General features: G+C 37.6%; 1 protein-coding gene across 1 annotated transcript; it reads left to right on the top strand.

Annotated features, from left to right (window-relative positions):
* The first annotated feature begins 13426 nt into the window (after positions 1–13426).
* Positions 13427–14371, top strand: LOC118572838 (olfactory receptor 51F2-like). The gene has a single exon (XM_036172699.1). The coding sequence runs from the start codon at positions 13427–13429 to the stop codon at positions 14369–14371; it is 945 nt and encodes a 314-aa protein (XP_036028592.1).
* Positions 14372–14629: the final 258 nt, after the last annotated feature.

Here is a 14629-nt window from a genome sequence, read left to right as displayed (position 1 = left end):
TATATTTGCATAACTATTTTGAGTGTTGAATTTTATGTTGACATAACACACTAAGTAGCTATATGTTGTATGTTGCTAGTACTGCTGGGTTAATACTAACCAGTTCCTCTAAACTATATAAATTGTTATAAAAAATCTGAAGGATATACATTGCCTGATGGAATTCTCACGTCTTGCTGCTCTCAAACTGTGACATCATATACAGAATTTCAGAATGGGTCTAGAAGGGAAGCATTGGCCATGCTGCCTGAGCTTTAAAGGCTCATTGGAGAGGAGAGGGGAAAGAGGAGAGGAGAAGAAAGGAGAGGAAAGAAGAGGAGAGGAAAGGAGAGAGGAGATGAAGAGAGGAGATGAAAAGATATTAACTTCAAAACTTACAGGCCAAGGTGTTCTTCTGTATTAAGGGTAGAGGATCAATCCCAGCACTGCCTTCTGACACTGGTTCCAAAATGGTTCCGTTTTTCTAGAAGAACACAAAAGAGAAAAATCTTGCAACATGAACACTCTAAGGCTTGAGACGGGGAGGTTTTATGAGGACTCCAGAACCTGTCTGATGAGAGCCCTTTACCCAGCAGAAAAACATGAATTCCTGGGAGGAAACTCTGCAGAGCTGTGTCCTGCTAACCCTTTGTGCTCCAGATGACAAATTGATAATTAGATATGCTTTTAGGCTAACTTTACTCTTACTTCTTCAAAGCCCCTGTAGATGAGTTATAATTTCCAAATTCATTCAAGATCAATGTCAGGGGGTTGAGGATTTTGCTCAGTGGTAGAGCGCTTACCTAGCAAGCGCAAGGCCCGGGGTTCGATCCTCAGCTCCAAAAAATAAAAATAAAAAAATAAAAAATAATAATAATTTAAAAAAATATCAGTGTCATCCCCAAGGAGCTGTAGTACAAAGTTCTGCATATGGCCAAAACCTAGGAGAAATAGTTTAATGGCTGACCATGAGCCTGTCCAGCTGTCATTCACCTGTTTCATAAGCATCATGAGACATAAAACCCATATAGAAGATCTGAGGAATAACTATGGTTACTGAAGGCAAGTATAGTTACTTGATTAGGAGTTCAAGTCTTTCCCTGTGTATTCCATATCCCTTGGGAATTGTTGACAATATGCCCAGAGGCACAGAAACGAACAACATAAATAGAAATAACTAAAGAAAAGACAGCAAAGTTCTGTGAGTCCCTTGTGCTCACTTGCTAGTTTATAAAAGATGGTCTGATAACTTGCCCTAATATTAGCATATTTACCATTATGGAGAATGTCCTATATGAAGACAAATACCTCTTGTTTAAAAGTGGCTTTTGGTTTTTGTGTGTTAGTATTAAAGCTTTTGATGTTTAATATCAGCTTGGGGATTCAGTAACTTTATAAACAAAAGATATTATTTTGAAAATACACCTACTATTCAGAAGAATATCTCTGTTAAAGCAACTGTAAAACAGATTTTTAAAAGACCTTCTTAAACTCCCCTTTTTGTCTAGATCCCTGAGAAAGACTGTGAAAACATGTTCTTTATTTATCTTGTTCATCGTGGACCTAAGAAAATATGCTCTCCTTTTTGGGCATCTACTTGACTAGCAGAAACACTCCTTCCCTTAGACAGCATTTCAGCAGATGGTAAGGCATTTTCCCAGATTTTTTTAAATGTGCCAAGAAATGCATGACACTCCATGGGAAAAATGTACAGTTCAAACAGTTGCTTACAAGATACTGAACTAAAAAGAGATGCCTAGACTGTTACAGGACATAAATGTGAAAAATCTTACTGCCCTGCTGAATACACTAATCCTGAGAGCACAGTTGTAGGGTATGGGATTTATTTCAAGATTTATTTTGCCAAAATTTATTTCAGTGCAAACCACAAAGATTGAAAGTATTCAGTAGCTGAAGAAGTTACATGAGTAGGCACCCAGACAAAGGACACAGTGATTACTGTTCATTTTGACAAGATAAGCCTCTATTTAAACAGCCTGTTCCAGGATTTGAGTGTTTTGAATATGGCCAGTACATAACAAATTCCCCAACACATTTAGTCATGGGAAAGAGTAAATCAGACTGAGATTCCACATCACTGTCAGAATGGCTGTCACTTAAAATCAAATAACAGTAAGTGTGGCAAGGATGCAGAGGAAAATAAAATCTTATACACGGACAATGGTGATGTAAGGTTCAATAACTATGGAAATCAGTATGGAAGTTCAAAAAGAACCTAAAAATACAGATAGCACATGATCGAGCTACATCATTTCTGTGTATACTCAAAGGAGCCTAAGGACACACACTGCAGAGAAAGCTGCTCGTTCATGATTACCATAGCACTAAGCATAAAAAACAAATTATAGAATCAACTTGGGTGTCCATTAAATAGAAATGGAAAATGTGGCTCACATGTATGCACAAAGAAGCTTAATTCTGTCCTAAAGAAAAATGAAATTATATCATTTGCTGGAAAATGGATGGAACTTCATCATGTTCACAGAAGTAATCTGGGCCAAGAGTGATATGCATAGATACAAATTATCGGGATAGAAGATAGGTGATAAGCAGATGGATAATAGATAGACAGACAGATAGACCGATAACATGAAAATTGAACGGTAGAAGGGAAACTATTTGAGAAATGAAGATGGACCAGTAGTAGGGAGACAGACAGCAGATGACAATGAGCTAATATGGTCAAAGTATATGATACTCTTAAACCAAAAAAAAAAAAAAATGTCAAGGAACATACATGATAAAATTTGTAAGTCATAGACACTGTATTGACTTACTAATACTGTATTAAGTTATTAGGAATTTTGTGTACTAAGCTAATAAAAATATTTGGGAAAAGACAGCTTTTATATAAAACTTAGCTCTGTCATCTATCATGTAACTGTGGGCTAACAGGGTTTCTGCACCTCTATTTTTATATTCTTATATAGCAAAATAATTATAACTGCTTTATAAATTTATTTTATAAAACTAAATAAGATAGTCTAATATATATATATATATATATATATATATATATATATATATCCATGAGAAGGTTGTAACATATATTCTATTCTATTCATTTAAAACATGTTACTAATGATTGTGTTATTGGTTGCTATTATTTTGTGCCTATAATTCTCAATATACCAATTTAATAAGTAATTCTCATTGCCTAGTCTGTGCCACATACCGTTCCCTGACTTTTGAGGTGAAATAGTATGTACTCTCAGGAAGAGATAAAGCCACCATCATATAAAAGGCAAATCTGGTCTGTACATGACTGTTTTCAATGCTTTGTCATCCTACAGTCCTTGTAATTCTGACCTTGTAGCCTCTCAATATCTCCTTAGAAACACTGGGGAGGTATCTGCTTTGTTCACTTTTATACCCTCAACATCTTTTCAATATAAAATATGAGGCCAGGTTATTCTGTGTATCAGCAGGGACAGAATTGAGGGCCTACTAGGGGCTAACCCAATTCTGTAATGAGAAATAAGCTTTGTTCCTTGACTACACAAAGCTTGGTGAGAACAGAGAGGAGATAGATGGAATATTCAGAATAAACACTAGAGGCTCATGGTAGAGGGAAGTGTGGGCTATGTTTCTATATGCACTAGAACTGCATGGTCACTGCTAGCTAGAACAATAGCAGAGGAAATCCTCTAATCATGCAACATGGCCCGATGGAGGGAAGGAGATGGATTGTGCTGCTCTCAGACGAGGAGCCAGGAAGTGAAGAGAGCTTGTATTTTTGTAAATAGTGGGCTAAGTGGAGAGGCTTTTGTTACAGTAACCAGTTTTCATTGCCGTTGTCATTTAATTCTACAATTTAGACACATTAAATCTATATTGTCCAACTTGCCTTTGGAGCTTGGAACATGATTCTTATTTCCTGATCTGTCACAGCATCTATATGATCAGTCGTGCATGAAGTTTAAAGGCGGAAGAGGACTGACTAGCAGTAGTTTATATTTTCCATATATTGAAAATTTTACTTATACTTTGATTATGATAATTAACAATACTGTATTCAATGTTCCTGTGCATACAATCTAGCCTGCATATTTTTTGTGTTTTCTCTTCAATAAATTTTTAGAAATGGAACAGATGGGAAATTTAGAACAGTAGTAACAGCTGGAAAACACTCTCTCTTAAAGTTTATGCAAACACTGTAAGAAAATGCTCAGCCCACTGTCGCACAGCAACAAAATATTGTGCATTGTAAGTTTTAAAAATTCACTGACACAATAAGCAGGAATATCTTATTGTTTACTGCAGTAAAATGCTGATACTAAGTAAATGGGATTTTTCTCAGGTCTGGACAGAACATTTTTTTCATGTTAGAATTCAACTTTCCAGTTTGAGTTACCAAACTTAAGAAACACATTATGAAGTCCAAAGATGGTGCAGACTACATGCTTCCCAGATTCAACAGCATTGTTGATAATATACTAATAAAATGTTTTCTGGTCATTTTATTGATGAACCTTGAGATCCATTTTTCAGAAATCTTAATAAAATTACCATTGACAGTTTTGTTAAACTGATATGAAAACGAGACAAAGAGGCAAGCCCTGTTTTGAAGTCTGTACCAAGGTATGTGTATATCCTTTGCCAAGACACACACTGTTGTTAAATGTATGTATCACATGCTACCTTTGCTGTTAAGTCTGTTGTTTTGGGAGAGCAATTTCAGCCATAGAAAACATAAATGAGATTTTTCCAAATTACTATCTGAGACTCATAGGAAGATAGTCTGAGCTCTAGAATCTGTGCAATGTGGTATAGAAAACCCCTTCGAAGTTCCCAAGAATCTCTCTATAAGGACACACATGAACACACACACACACACACACACACACACACACACACACACACACACACAGTATATGTATATGATACTTACATGAGAGAACTAAGTAGGCTACTTAAACGGAATAATTCTTTGAAACTGCATAAATCATACTGATACTGAATTTTTCCACCAAAGATATTTGGTGTGTAGGGCATAGGTTTATATGATTAGTTCTCACTGCACTAAAGTCAAGGATTCAACAAGCATCATTCTTTCATAAAAGATATAGAATGAAACACTACAGAATTGAGTGTGGAGGATTCTCAAAAGACAAAAACAGGAATTACCATATGACTCAGCTATACCACTCCTGAGTGTATTCCCAAAGGACTCCATATCCTACCACAAAGATACTTCACACTCATGCTTATTGCTGCTTCATTCATAATAGCAAGGAAATGAAATTGACCTAGCTGCCCATCAACTGATGGATAATGAAAATGTGATAGATGATAGATGATAGATAGATAGATAGATAGATAGATAGATAGTGATAGATAGTGAGATAGTGAGATAGTGAGATAGTGAGATAGATAGTGAGATAGATAGATAGTGAGATAGTGAGGTAGTGAGGTAGTGAGATGATACAATGATTGATAACAGTGATAGAGTGATTTTATTCAGGAAAAATAAAATTAAGAAACTTGAGTTTGCCTTGACTCAGAAAGACAATAAAAAATGTTCTGTTTCACATGCAGATATTAGCTTCAAATTTTATGCATTTTTATTTAAGTGGAAGCAAGTGTGTATAGAATGTAGGAAACTACAAAGAGAACCAAGAAAAAGGGGGTCGTCTTTGAGGGACAGTGGTGGCAAAGGTAATAAAACATATGTGACATAAAGTAAGAGTGGGAAGACTGGGGTGAAAGCATCTAAGGAGGCATGGGAGCAGAGAGACAGGAGAGGGCAAGGAGATTGTAATAAATAAAGAATAAGTATATATGAAATATGCCACTTAGCTACTTAGCCAGGCATGATGGCACACATCTTAATCTCAGTACTCAGGAGGCAAAGGAGCATGAGTTTCTATAAATTTGAAGCTAGTATGGTCTATATAGCAAGTTCCAGTGCACTCAGAGCTACACAGTAAGGCCTGTCTCTGAGACAAATAGAGAGACAGAGACAGAGAGACAGAGATGGAGACAGACAGAGAGGGAGGGAGGGAGGGAGGGAAGGAGAGACAGAGACAGAGAAGGAGGGAGAGAAAGAGATGGAAGGAGGGAGAGAGGGGGGAGGGAGAGAAATCTTTGTAAGGGAATTTTAAAACAAGTGTCAGACACTGTCTACTCCTCAAGTCTGTCCACAGTTCTTGGCTGATGGACTCCTTTTGTGATCTCCAAAAGCAGTGAAAAGGGTGAAAAGCCCTTTTCACACAGTCATCTCTTTAGTTCTCCATTTTTAAGAATTATGAGAATAGATTGGGTCAACCCCCCCAAAAAATAAATAAATAAATAAAAACCTCACATCAAAGCTTTTAACTTTCATCACATCTGCAAAGTTCAAACTCCCTTTGACATGTGAACTAACCACATTCAGATTCTAGACATTAAGATATGGGCGACTTCGGGGGATAATACTCCACCCACAAACCCTTCTCACAGTATCTTTGACATATAAGACCCAATGAAATAGTAAGAAACAAATTCTACAGATATTTTCAAATATGGAAAGACTCTGTCAAGGTAATGGAGACAGGATATAAGAGAGAGAAATCAAAAATAACTCTGTAGATTTCTATCATGGTCTTGACACACATACCCCTTGCTCATAGAATCCCTCTTCCCTCTCTTTTACTGGACTCCCAGAGCTCGGCCTGGTGCTTGGCTATGGATATCAGTATCTACTTCCATCAGTTACTGGATGAAGGCTCTATGATGACATTTAGGGTATTCACACCCTCTGCATGAGCAAGACAGTTGTGTAGCTTGATCTGCTTACAGGGCCCCTTGGAGTAGGATCAGGATCTGTCCCTGGAGCATGAGCTGGCTTTTTGGAGCCCATTACTTATGCTGGGACACCTTGCACAGCCTTGATGGAGGGGGGAGGGGCTTGGACCTGTATCAACTGAATGTACCAGGCTTTGCTGACTCCCCATAGGAGGCCTTACTTTGTCAAAGGAGAGAATGGAGTGTGGGTTGATGAGGGGAAGCTGAGGGGTGGGAGAGCCAGAGAAGGAAAGAGAGGGGGATCTATGGTTAGTATGTAAAATGAAATTAAAAATTATTAATGAAAAAATAAGATATGTTTTTAAAAGAATAACTGAAAAATCTGATCTATAAACTGAAAAGTGGTCCAGAAATGGTGGGCCTGCAGGAGCAACTAAAGAAGCCATGTATATAACCAATGTGGAGGAAATGCTTACCAAAGACTGAGGAGGGCAGTAGTCAGCCCCCCATAGATGACATCATTGCCTAAAGACATCGCCTACCTGCCCTGATTCCTCAACAAAATAGTCTCATAACTGGAACACAGTACAGATGCCCAAAAATTATCCCAGTTTTTCGCCACATTGTTAGTTTCAATATCACACTAGGAAGCAAGTAAAATTAGACAAAAATAAACAAATCGGTATTTATTTCCTGTATAGCTCAATTATGGACTGAGACATTTTACCACTGTGTTTACCAAGCACCTGCCTTCTGCTTCTAAGGTAACTTGGTCATTGATTAGCATGTGAATGTCAGTTAGCCTGTCTCTCTCCTAAATGAAAAGTCTGGGCATTGAGGCCTATGCTGTCTTCTTTTTATTAACCTCTAAGACTTACAGTATAGTTAGAATATACAGTGTCATTAGAAAATATTTACCAAATATATGGATGGATGCATAAGTGAGTTCTTAAGAGGTTGCTAGTGCACCAATGCTTTCCCAGTAAGCTACTGTGAGTAAGGCCAGATTCTAAGGGGTTAAAATGTTATAGAGTGAAATATAACTTATAGTAGGAGATGTTTTTAAAACATAGAATATTCATTTTTTTAATCCACCTCAAATGGCCTGCTAATGGTTATGGCATTTCTAAGGTGGTGAAATTTCCCCAAATTGGATTGTGGTGATGGTTGCTGCATAATTCTGTGATTGTTCTAAAAAGTATTGAATTATACACTATAAATGGATCAATTTTATTGTATGTGTACTATATCTCAATAAAGCTGTTTAAAAAAAAAAAAAACTCTCCAATGAACTATCACAAGGGTAAAATTTTACATCAGCCCATAAAGCATGTAGCCATAATCACATTCTGGAAGAGATATAAAAAGCTTGTATCAGGCAAGTCAAATCCTCTGGGAGTGTCCACACCCTGGAGGCACAGTAAATTAGCTCTGCCACAGGGAACTGGTCCCTCCACTCTGTGCTTATCCTCAAACAAGCTGGATGAGACTCAGCATAAGCTCAGCCCTCCTCTGGAATCTGAAGCTCCCTACACCTTCTGAGTTAGCCTGAGAGAGACTCATTGCTGCTGGATGGGCTCTGTGAGTAAAACTGTTCAGTGGAAGGTCCTGCCTCTGGGTGAGCTGTGCTGTCTTAGCAGTGAGGAAGGATTGCATTGTGATGTGCAGAATTAGATAAGATTATGGAGTAGAGGGCTGTAGAAGACTGGAAATTTTGAATTATGGGTTCCCAGGAAGCCTGCAGAGAATGAGTGCTTTGTTCTGACTGCTAGGGGCCTAGATAACCTGTCTTCAAAGTCAAATGCTTTCATTAGTGTTTTGATGTATTTATCATGATCAGTTAAACTCATTTCTAAGTCCAATGACTCATGCAAAAAAATGAAAGTTTGTAGTTGGTCATAGTGATACACGTCTGCAATACCAGCACTTGGGATGTAGAGGTAAGAGGATCAGAGGCTCAGGGTGACCAATGGCTGCATACTAAGCTCAAAATCATCCTGTGATACAGGAGACTCTGTATCAAAAAATATGAGTGAATAAATAAAATTTAATTTGAAATTAAAGTGAAATACCTATTGTGAAGAGATTTTGAATGACAGAGCTCTATTAAGTAGTTTATTATCCAGGCCTTATAGATAAGTAAACTGGATTAAAGGAAGTTTACATATGTTATAGTTTTCCATGAAATAAGCCTTTTTTGAGAATACAAACATTGGAATTAAAGATAACTGTGTTCAGAATACTGACTATGCTACTCACCAGTTCTATGTGACCCTGAATATGCTTCATAACCTCTCTCATACCTATTTTTATTATTTTCATTTAAAAAGTAATTCTAAAGGAAATCCATTAATACCTGTTACATGGAAGCCTTGTACAGCAATGCCTAAGGCTAGAGCACAATAGCTCTTGCTGATTTGATACTTGTGATATATCATTATGAATAATCTGCATTGCTGTACAAGGCTTCCAAACTAGTGTTTCTGAGCACAGATCAAGCAAGCCCTGACCCACCACAGGCTATAGACCATGAGCAGCAGCTTGGAGAATACTGATGATGCCACATGGTCTAAATCAACACCTAAAGGCAGACGGGCTACAGCTCTCATTATTGCAGGGAAAACCAACATTGTCTAAATAGGAAAGTCCACACAAGGAAGAATGAAGTTGTTGGAGAAGGTGAGTCTCACAGATCTGAGAGTGAGGGCACACTGAAGAGTTGTTTGGAAGAAGCAGAAATGATGAAGAAGACTTGTGATCTTGCCGCTTAGGAGGCCAAGGCAATAGCATCTTGAATTCCAGGCTAGCTATGGGGCTACATAATAAAATCTTGCCTCAGTGAAAGAAAAAATAAAGTTGTAGAATAATGTCAGGAAAATCTCATGTCCTGTTGTTTTCTAATATTAGCAGGTGAATTTTTAATGTATCAAAAGTATGTGGTAAATTATAATCTCAAGTACCAACTAGCATCCGAGACATTGGAGAACTAGAGTCAGAAATGATAATTAATTAATTAATTAATATTTTAGTGGAACAAGAGAGATCTAAGACAAGGATGAGAGAAGGTGATAAATTTTAGTTAGACAATTGCTAGAAACCACTTGTAGATAAGAGAAAGAAACGGGGAGTAGCCAGGTCTGGAATGGGAAGGAAATGAGTTCTGTTGCAGTCTCTGAGGAATGAGATGATATCTCTCAGAAACAGGTTTGTATTCACTTTGATTAGCACTGGAGGCAAGGAGCTCTTATTTGTTCTCCAAACTGTGGCTTGAGTGTCTCTAAAACACAGATTTCACTACATTACTCTGTCCCACGTTTCAATGTTGCCTTCATGTTTAACCCTTCCATGATTCTGCTAACTTTCAAAATACAGAATTAGGAGACGCTATCATTAAAGAGTAGATTCATGAGTCAGGGGGATGTGTTTGTTTAAAGCCGTGGTCATAACTAGGTCATCTCAAGGAGAGGATGTGCACTGCCAAACTTTCTACAACACCACAGTTAATAAGACAGAGAACAGTATTTTCTGAAAAACGGTGGATATCAGAGGAACCATCACTGAAGCAATTGAAAGGGAAAGTAACAAGGAAGAGAGAATCAAATTTTGAGATAAGGGAGAGAACACATATCTGGAATTTATACAGAATATGTGAAATTCACTAGTCCCTGAGTTGAAGGATTTTCTGGGAGTTCTCAGTGGGGGAAATATCCTGCTTGTTACCAAGGGTGAAGGAAAAAATAAACAAAAGCAGATTGTTCTTCAGATTCTTTTTCTTTGCTCATTATAAACTATGCAACAGAAAACTGAAGGAAGAATGGTATTTATGACTGATCCCTCTACTGTCTAAGCACTGTGGTTGACAATGACAGATAGATGAGTCCTCCTAGTTGAGATGAGTATTTTAGAAACATCCTCAGTAAAGTGTGTAAAGCTTTCATTATTGAGTTGGGGTGGAACTTGTGAAAAGGAACCAATGATGTCCAGCAAAATCCTAAAGAATAAAAGGAATCTTGTTGGAGATAAATTAGAAGAGATAGAGAATGGCTTGTTTGCTTATTCACAAAATATTTGGAAATGCCTGGCTCTTGATGCTTTGCAATGCAAAATCTGACACATTATCTTTTCCAAGAAACCCGAGATTCTTATGCTCTCATCTACTTATTTCTCCTTCAGCACCCAGGCTCATAGTAAGACCCTTTTGTGTGATCTTTCTTATTGTTACCTATTTCTCTTCTCATTTCTCATGTTATCTACATCAACAGCACATTTCTCCTATTTTCACTCTTGTAAACTCACATTTACTGATCAAAAGATTAGTTACAATTCATCTACTTTCTTTATATTTTTTAGAATTAATTCCCAAACACTTAACACAGACCCACCCATTCACATATACAGAACACAGACACTGGGAGGCTGCTGCCCTGTGTTTTCTCAGTTTTATCTCTTAGACATCTCCTACCCTCGTGCACTCATGATTAGTATGCATCTCTTTGTCTATGACCCTATGGTTCTCCCACACCTATACAGTATCTGATAGGCCATTCATGTTCAAAATCAGTCATTTTTATTGTTGATAAGTCACTGGAGTCTTATTGAAGAGGATGTTTTGAGACTTTAAGAGTGTGGTATATAGTCTATGTCAACTTCTTTGGCTTCCTCAGTCACAAAATCATCAGACTCTCATCACATCTTAGTCGCTAACAGGACTCTGTGAGTATCCTATATCTGTCTACCATTGAGCTGACCTAAAGGTATATGATAGATAGTCAACTGCTTATAAAGAATTCCTGGTTGTAGAACAGAACGTGCAGTCCTCTCTGGGTCTAGTATGGATGAAGAGAAATGATGAGAAATTCTGGTTTGAGAGTGAAGAATGGCCCGGCTCAAAGCAGGCAATTTGAGTTCTCTGCTGACAGAGCAGGTACGGATCAGGTCAAACTCTACTGTACAATTTGTTTTGTTTCATCATTTTTCACCAACAAGGAGATTGAAGAAATTATCAAGGAGAATGAAAATTGGCCATGAATAAAGTAAATCATTGACAAACAGGTCATTAGGAAATCAGGAAATTCTTCAAGTAGTAATTTAAAGTCATCATTTGTAAAATTTACTGGAACTCAATGACAGGAATAACAAATAAGTCACTACATGTCAAATAAAAGGCATGGTTGCCAGAACTGGTAGACACACATGATGGCCTTCTGCCTTCCAGGGCCATTATTATTGTTATATGGGAGTTACTGAAAAGCATCAAGGGTGTTTCTCCCTCACTTGGTTACAAACTATTAAAGGGAAAATTTTGTGTTATTCTTTAGCTTTTAATACTGAACTCTGCAAAAAGCTTTAACTTGAAAAATATTCCTACGGCATCTTGAAAATCTCAGCATTCTTCATTTCAATGTATACAGTACACAGAAAATTTTTACTGCTTTTTCTATAATCCTTTCTCCTGGTCTCCAAACCTGCTGCCTGACCACATTCTGATAATCCCTCTTCTGCCTTTCTTATCTTTCTTTGATATTTAAAATTCTTGTTTGGATTTTTGAATGATTTTAAGTGATAAACTATGATTGTGTGTATTTATGAAATACAATGTGCTGTTTCCCTAAATGTATACATACAGGAATGATCAAATCAAGTTAGTTAGTATTCTACCACCTCAATTTGTTATCATTTAGGGGTGTTTATAATAGTTAAAATACCTTCCTGAAGCATTTGGAAGTATATAGTACAACAATATCAACACTTAATTCTCTTCATTATAGTGATCATACATTTCTGACATTAATTTCATCACTTCCCTGAGGACACTCACAACTAAAAATGTCAGAGTCTCAAGATATACTCAATTCAACTTACTTTTGCCTTTCCCCCCTGATATTCCAGTAATTTCAATTATGTTCCCAATTTATTTTTAGTAAAGTTCCCTAGGATGACCCCAAAAATAGAACTTATTTGAGTGCATGTGTGTGCTCTGGAAGCATCTAGGTGTCCATCTGTGCCCTTTCGTATGCTTGCTGTCTGTTACTCAGTGGCTTTCTTTCTCATCAAGAACCTGCCCCAAACTGGCTACTTCCCATTGAGCCGTCTCCAACCATAGCCTTAATGCTTTCCCCAAACCCCCATTTCCAAGTCATGCATACTTATCTGCCTGGCCTAAATTTTCTACTAAGAGGAAGAAGAAAATATGATATTTTCAATAAAGATTCATCTTCCTCTGCAAAACAAGACAGAAACATTTCATTATATCTCACAGGCAGTATGTTTCCACAAAATGCAGAAAATCTGTTTTAGAGAACTGGTCATTCAAAAATTTAGAACACAAATAATTGGCTATGGTAACATGTTATATCAAGTGGGTACTAGTGCCCTGTGTCATCTACAGCTGAAAGAGTGAAAGACAGATCACACAGTACAAGTGCACCTAGCAGCAAAGAATCTCAGAGAAGAAAAGTTGTGGGCTGAGAAAACTGTTTCAAATATATGTGTGTATATATATATATATATATATATATATATATATATATATATTTGAAACATACAAATTTTTTTAACTTAAAGGTGTCATTCCTATTTTCATATAATGTATAGATGCTCACCTTTGGTCAAGTAAGTGTTGGATAAAAATGTATAAATAGAATACACAAAGAAATATAGGTTTTTTTGTTTCAGATCTGTTCTGTACTTTTAATCTAGCATGTCAACTTTCCAGAACACCACAACTTCTTCTATCATTTTCCTGCTTACTGGTGTGCCCGGGCTGGAAGTCTTCCACTCCTGGATCTCCATCCCCTTCTGCATTCTCTATGCAACTGCCCTCTCAGGGAACAGCCTGATTCTCTTCGCCATTATCACTCAGCCCAACCTCCACGAGCCCATGTATTATTTCCTCTCCATGCTGTCCACCACTGACCTCGGGCTGTCCATATCCACTCTGGCCACCATGTTGGGGATATTCTGGTTCAATGCCAGAGAGATCAGCTTCAATGCCTGCTTGTCCCAGATGTTCTTCATCAAACTCTTCACTGTCATGGAATCCTCAGTGTTGCTGGCCATGGCTTTTGATCGTTATGTGGCCATCTCTAATCCCCTTAGGTATGCCACTATTTTAACTGATTCCAGAATAGCTCAAATTGGGGTAGCAATTGTCATCAGAGGGACTGTAATGCTGACACCAATGGTTGCACTTCTTAAGAGACTAACCTTCTGCAACAGCCATGTGCTCCACCACTCCTACTGCTTCCACCCTGATGTTATGAAGCTCTCATGCACAGACACCAGGATCAACAATGTAGTTGGATTGACTGCCATGATTTCTACTGTTGGTGTGGACTCAGTCCTCATCCTCCTTTCTTATGTCCTGATTATTAGGACCGTCCTCAGCATTGCTTCTCCAGAAGAGAGGAAGAAAGCCTTCAGCACGTGCATCTCCCATATAGGGGCTGTAGCTATATTCTATATTCCATTGATCAGTCTGTCCTTTGTTCACAGATTTGGGAAACGAGCTCCACCCTATGTCCATACCATGATTGCTAACACCTACCTGCTGATCCCTCCTGTCATGAACCCCATCATCTACAGTGTGAAGACCAAGCAGATACGTAAAGCTGTGATAAAAGTTCTCCATTCTAAGAAAATATAGACTCACAAAAGTGTAGAGATGGATGGCTTGTTTCAGGCCATGTAGTCAGTTAATGTTAGAATACAAAGAATGTCAGCTACTTTAACCCCTTATTTCACAGATGAGGAGGCACTCATATATAAATAGGAAGCAAGAACAGTAGATAGCTTTATGTCTAGAGTTTTTCTTGCTATTTTTTGTTCTAAGCTAGTATTTCTATACTTATCAACAGCCCTTTTATTCTCACCTCATTGTAGCAGTTAAAATTTTCATATTAAA

The sequence above is a fragment of the Onychomys torridus genome, chromosome 1 (genome assembly GCF_903995425.1).
Source record: "Onychomys torridus chromosome 1, mOncTor1.1, whole genome shotgun sequence".
NCBI classification, from domain to species: Eukaryota; Metazoa; Chordata; class Mammalia; order Rodentia; family Cricetidae; genus Onychomys; species Onychomys torridus.
Note: the sequence above shows the minus strand (reverse complement) of the source record. Positions and strands in the feature narration are given on the sequence as shown.

What these genes read in the sequence shown, in the direction of transcription:
- LOC118572838 (XM_036172699.1), top strand. Translation starts at nt 13,427, where the DNA reads ATGTCAACTTTCCAGAACACCACAACTTCTTCTATCATTTTCCTGCTT.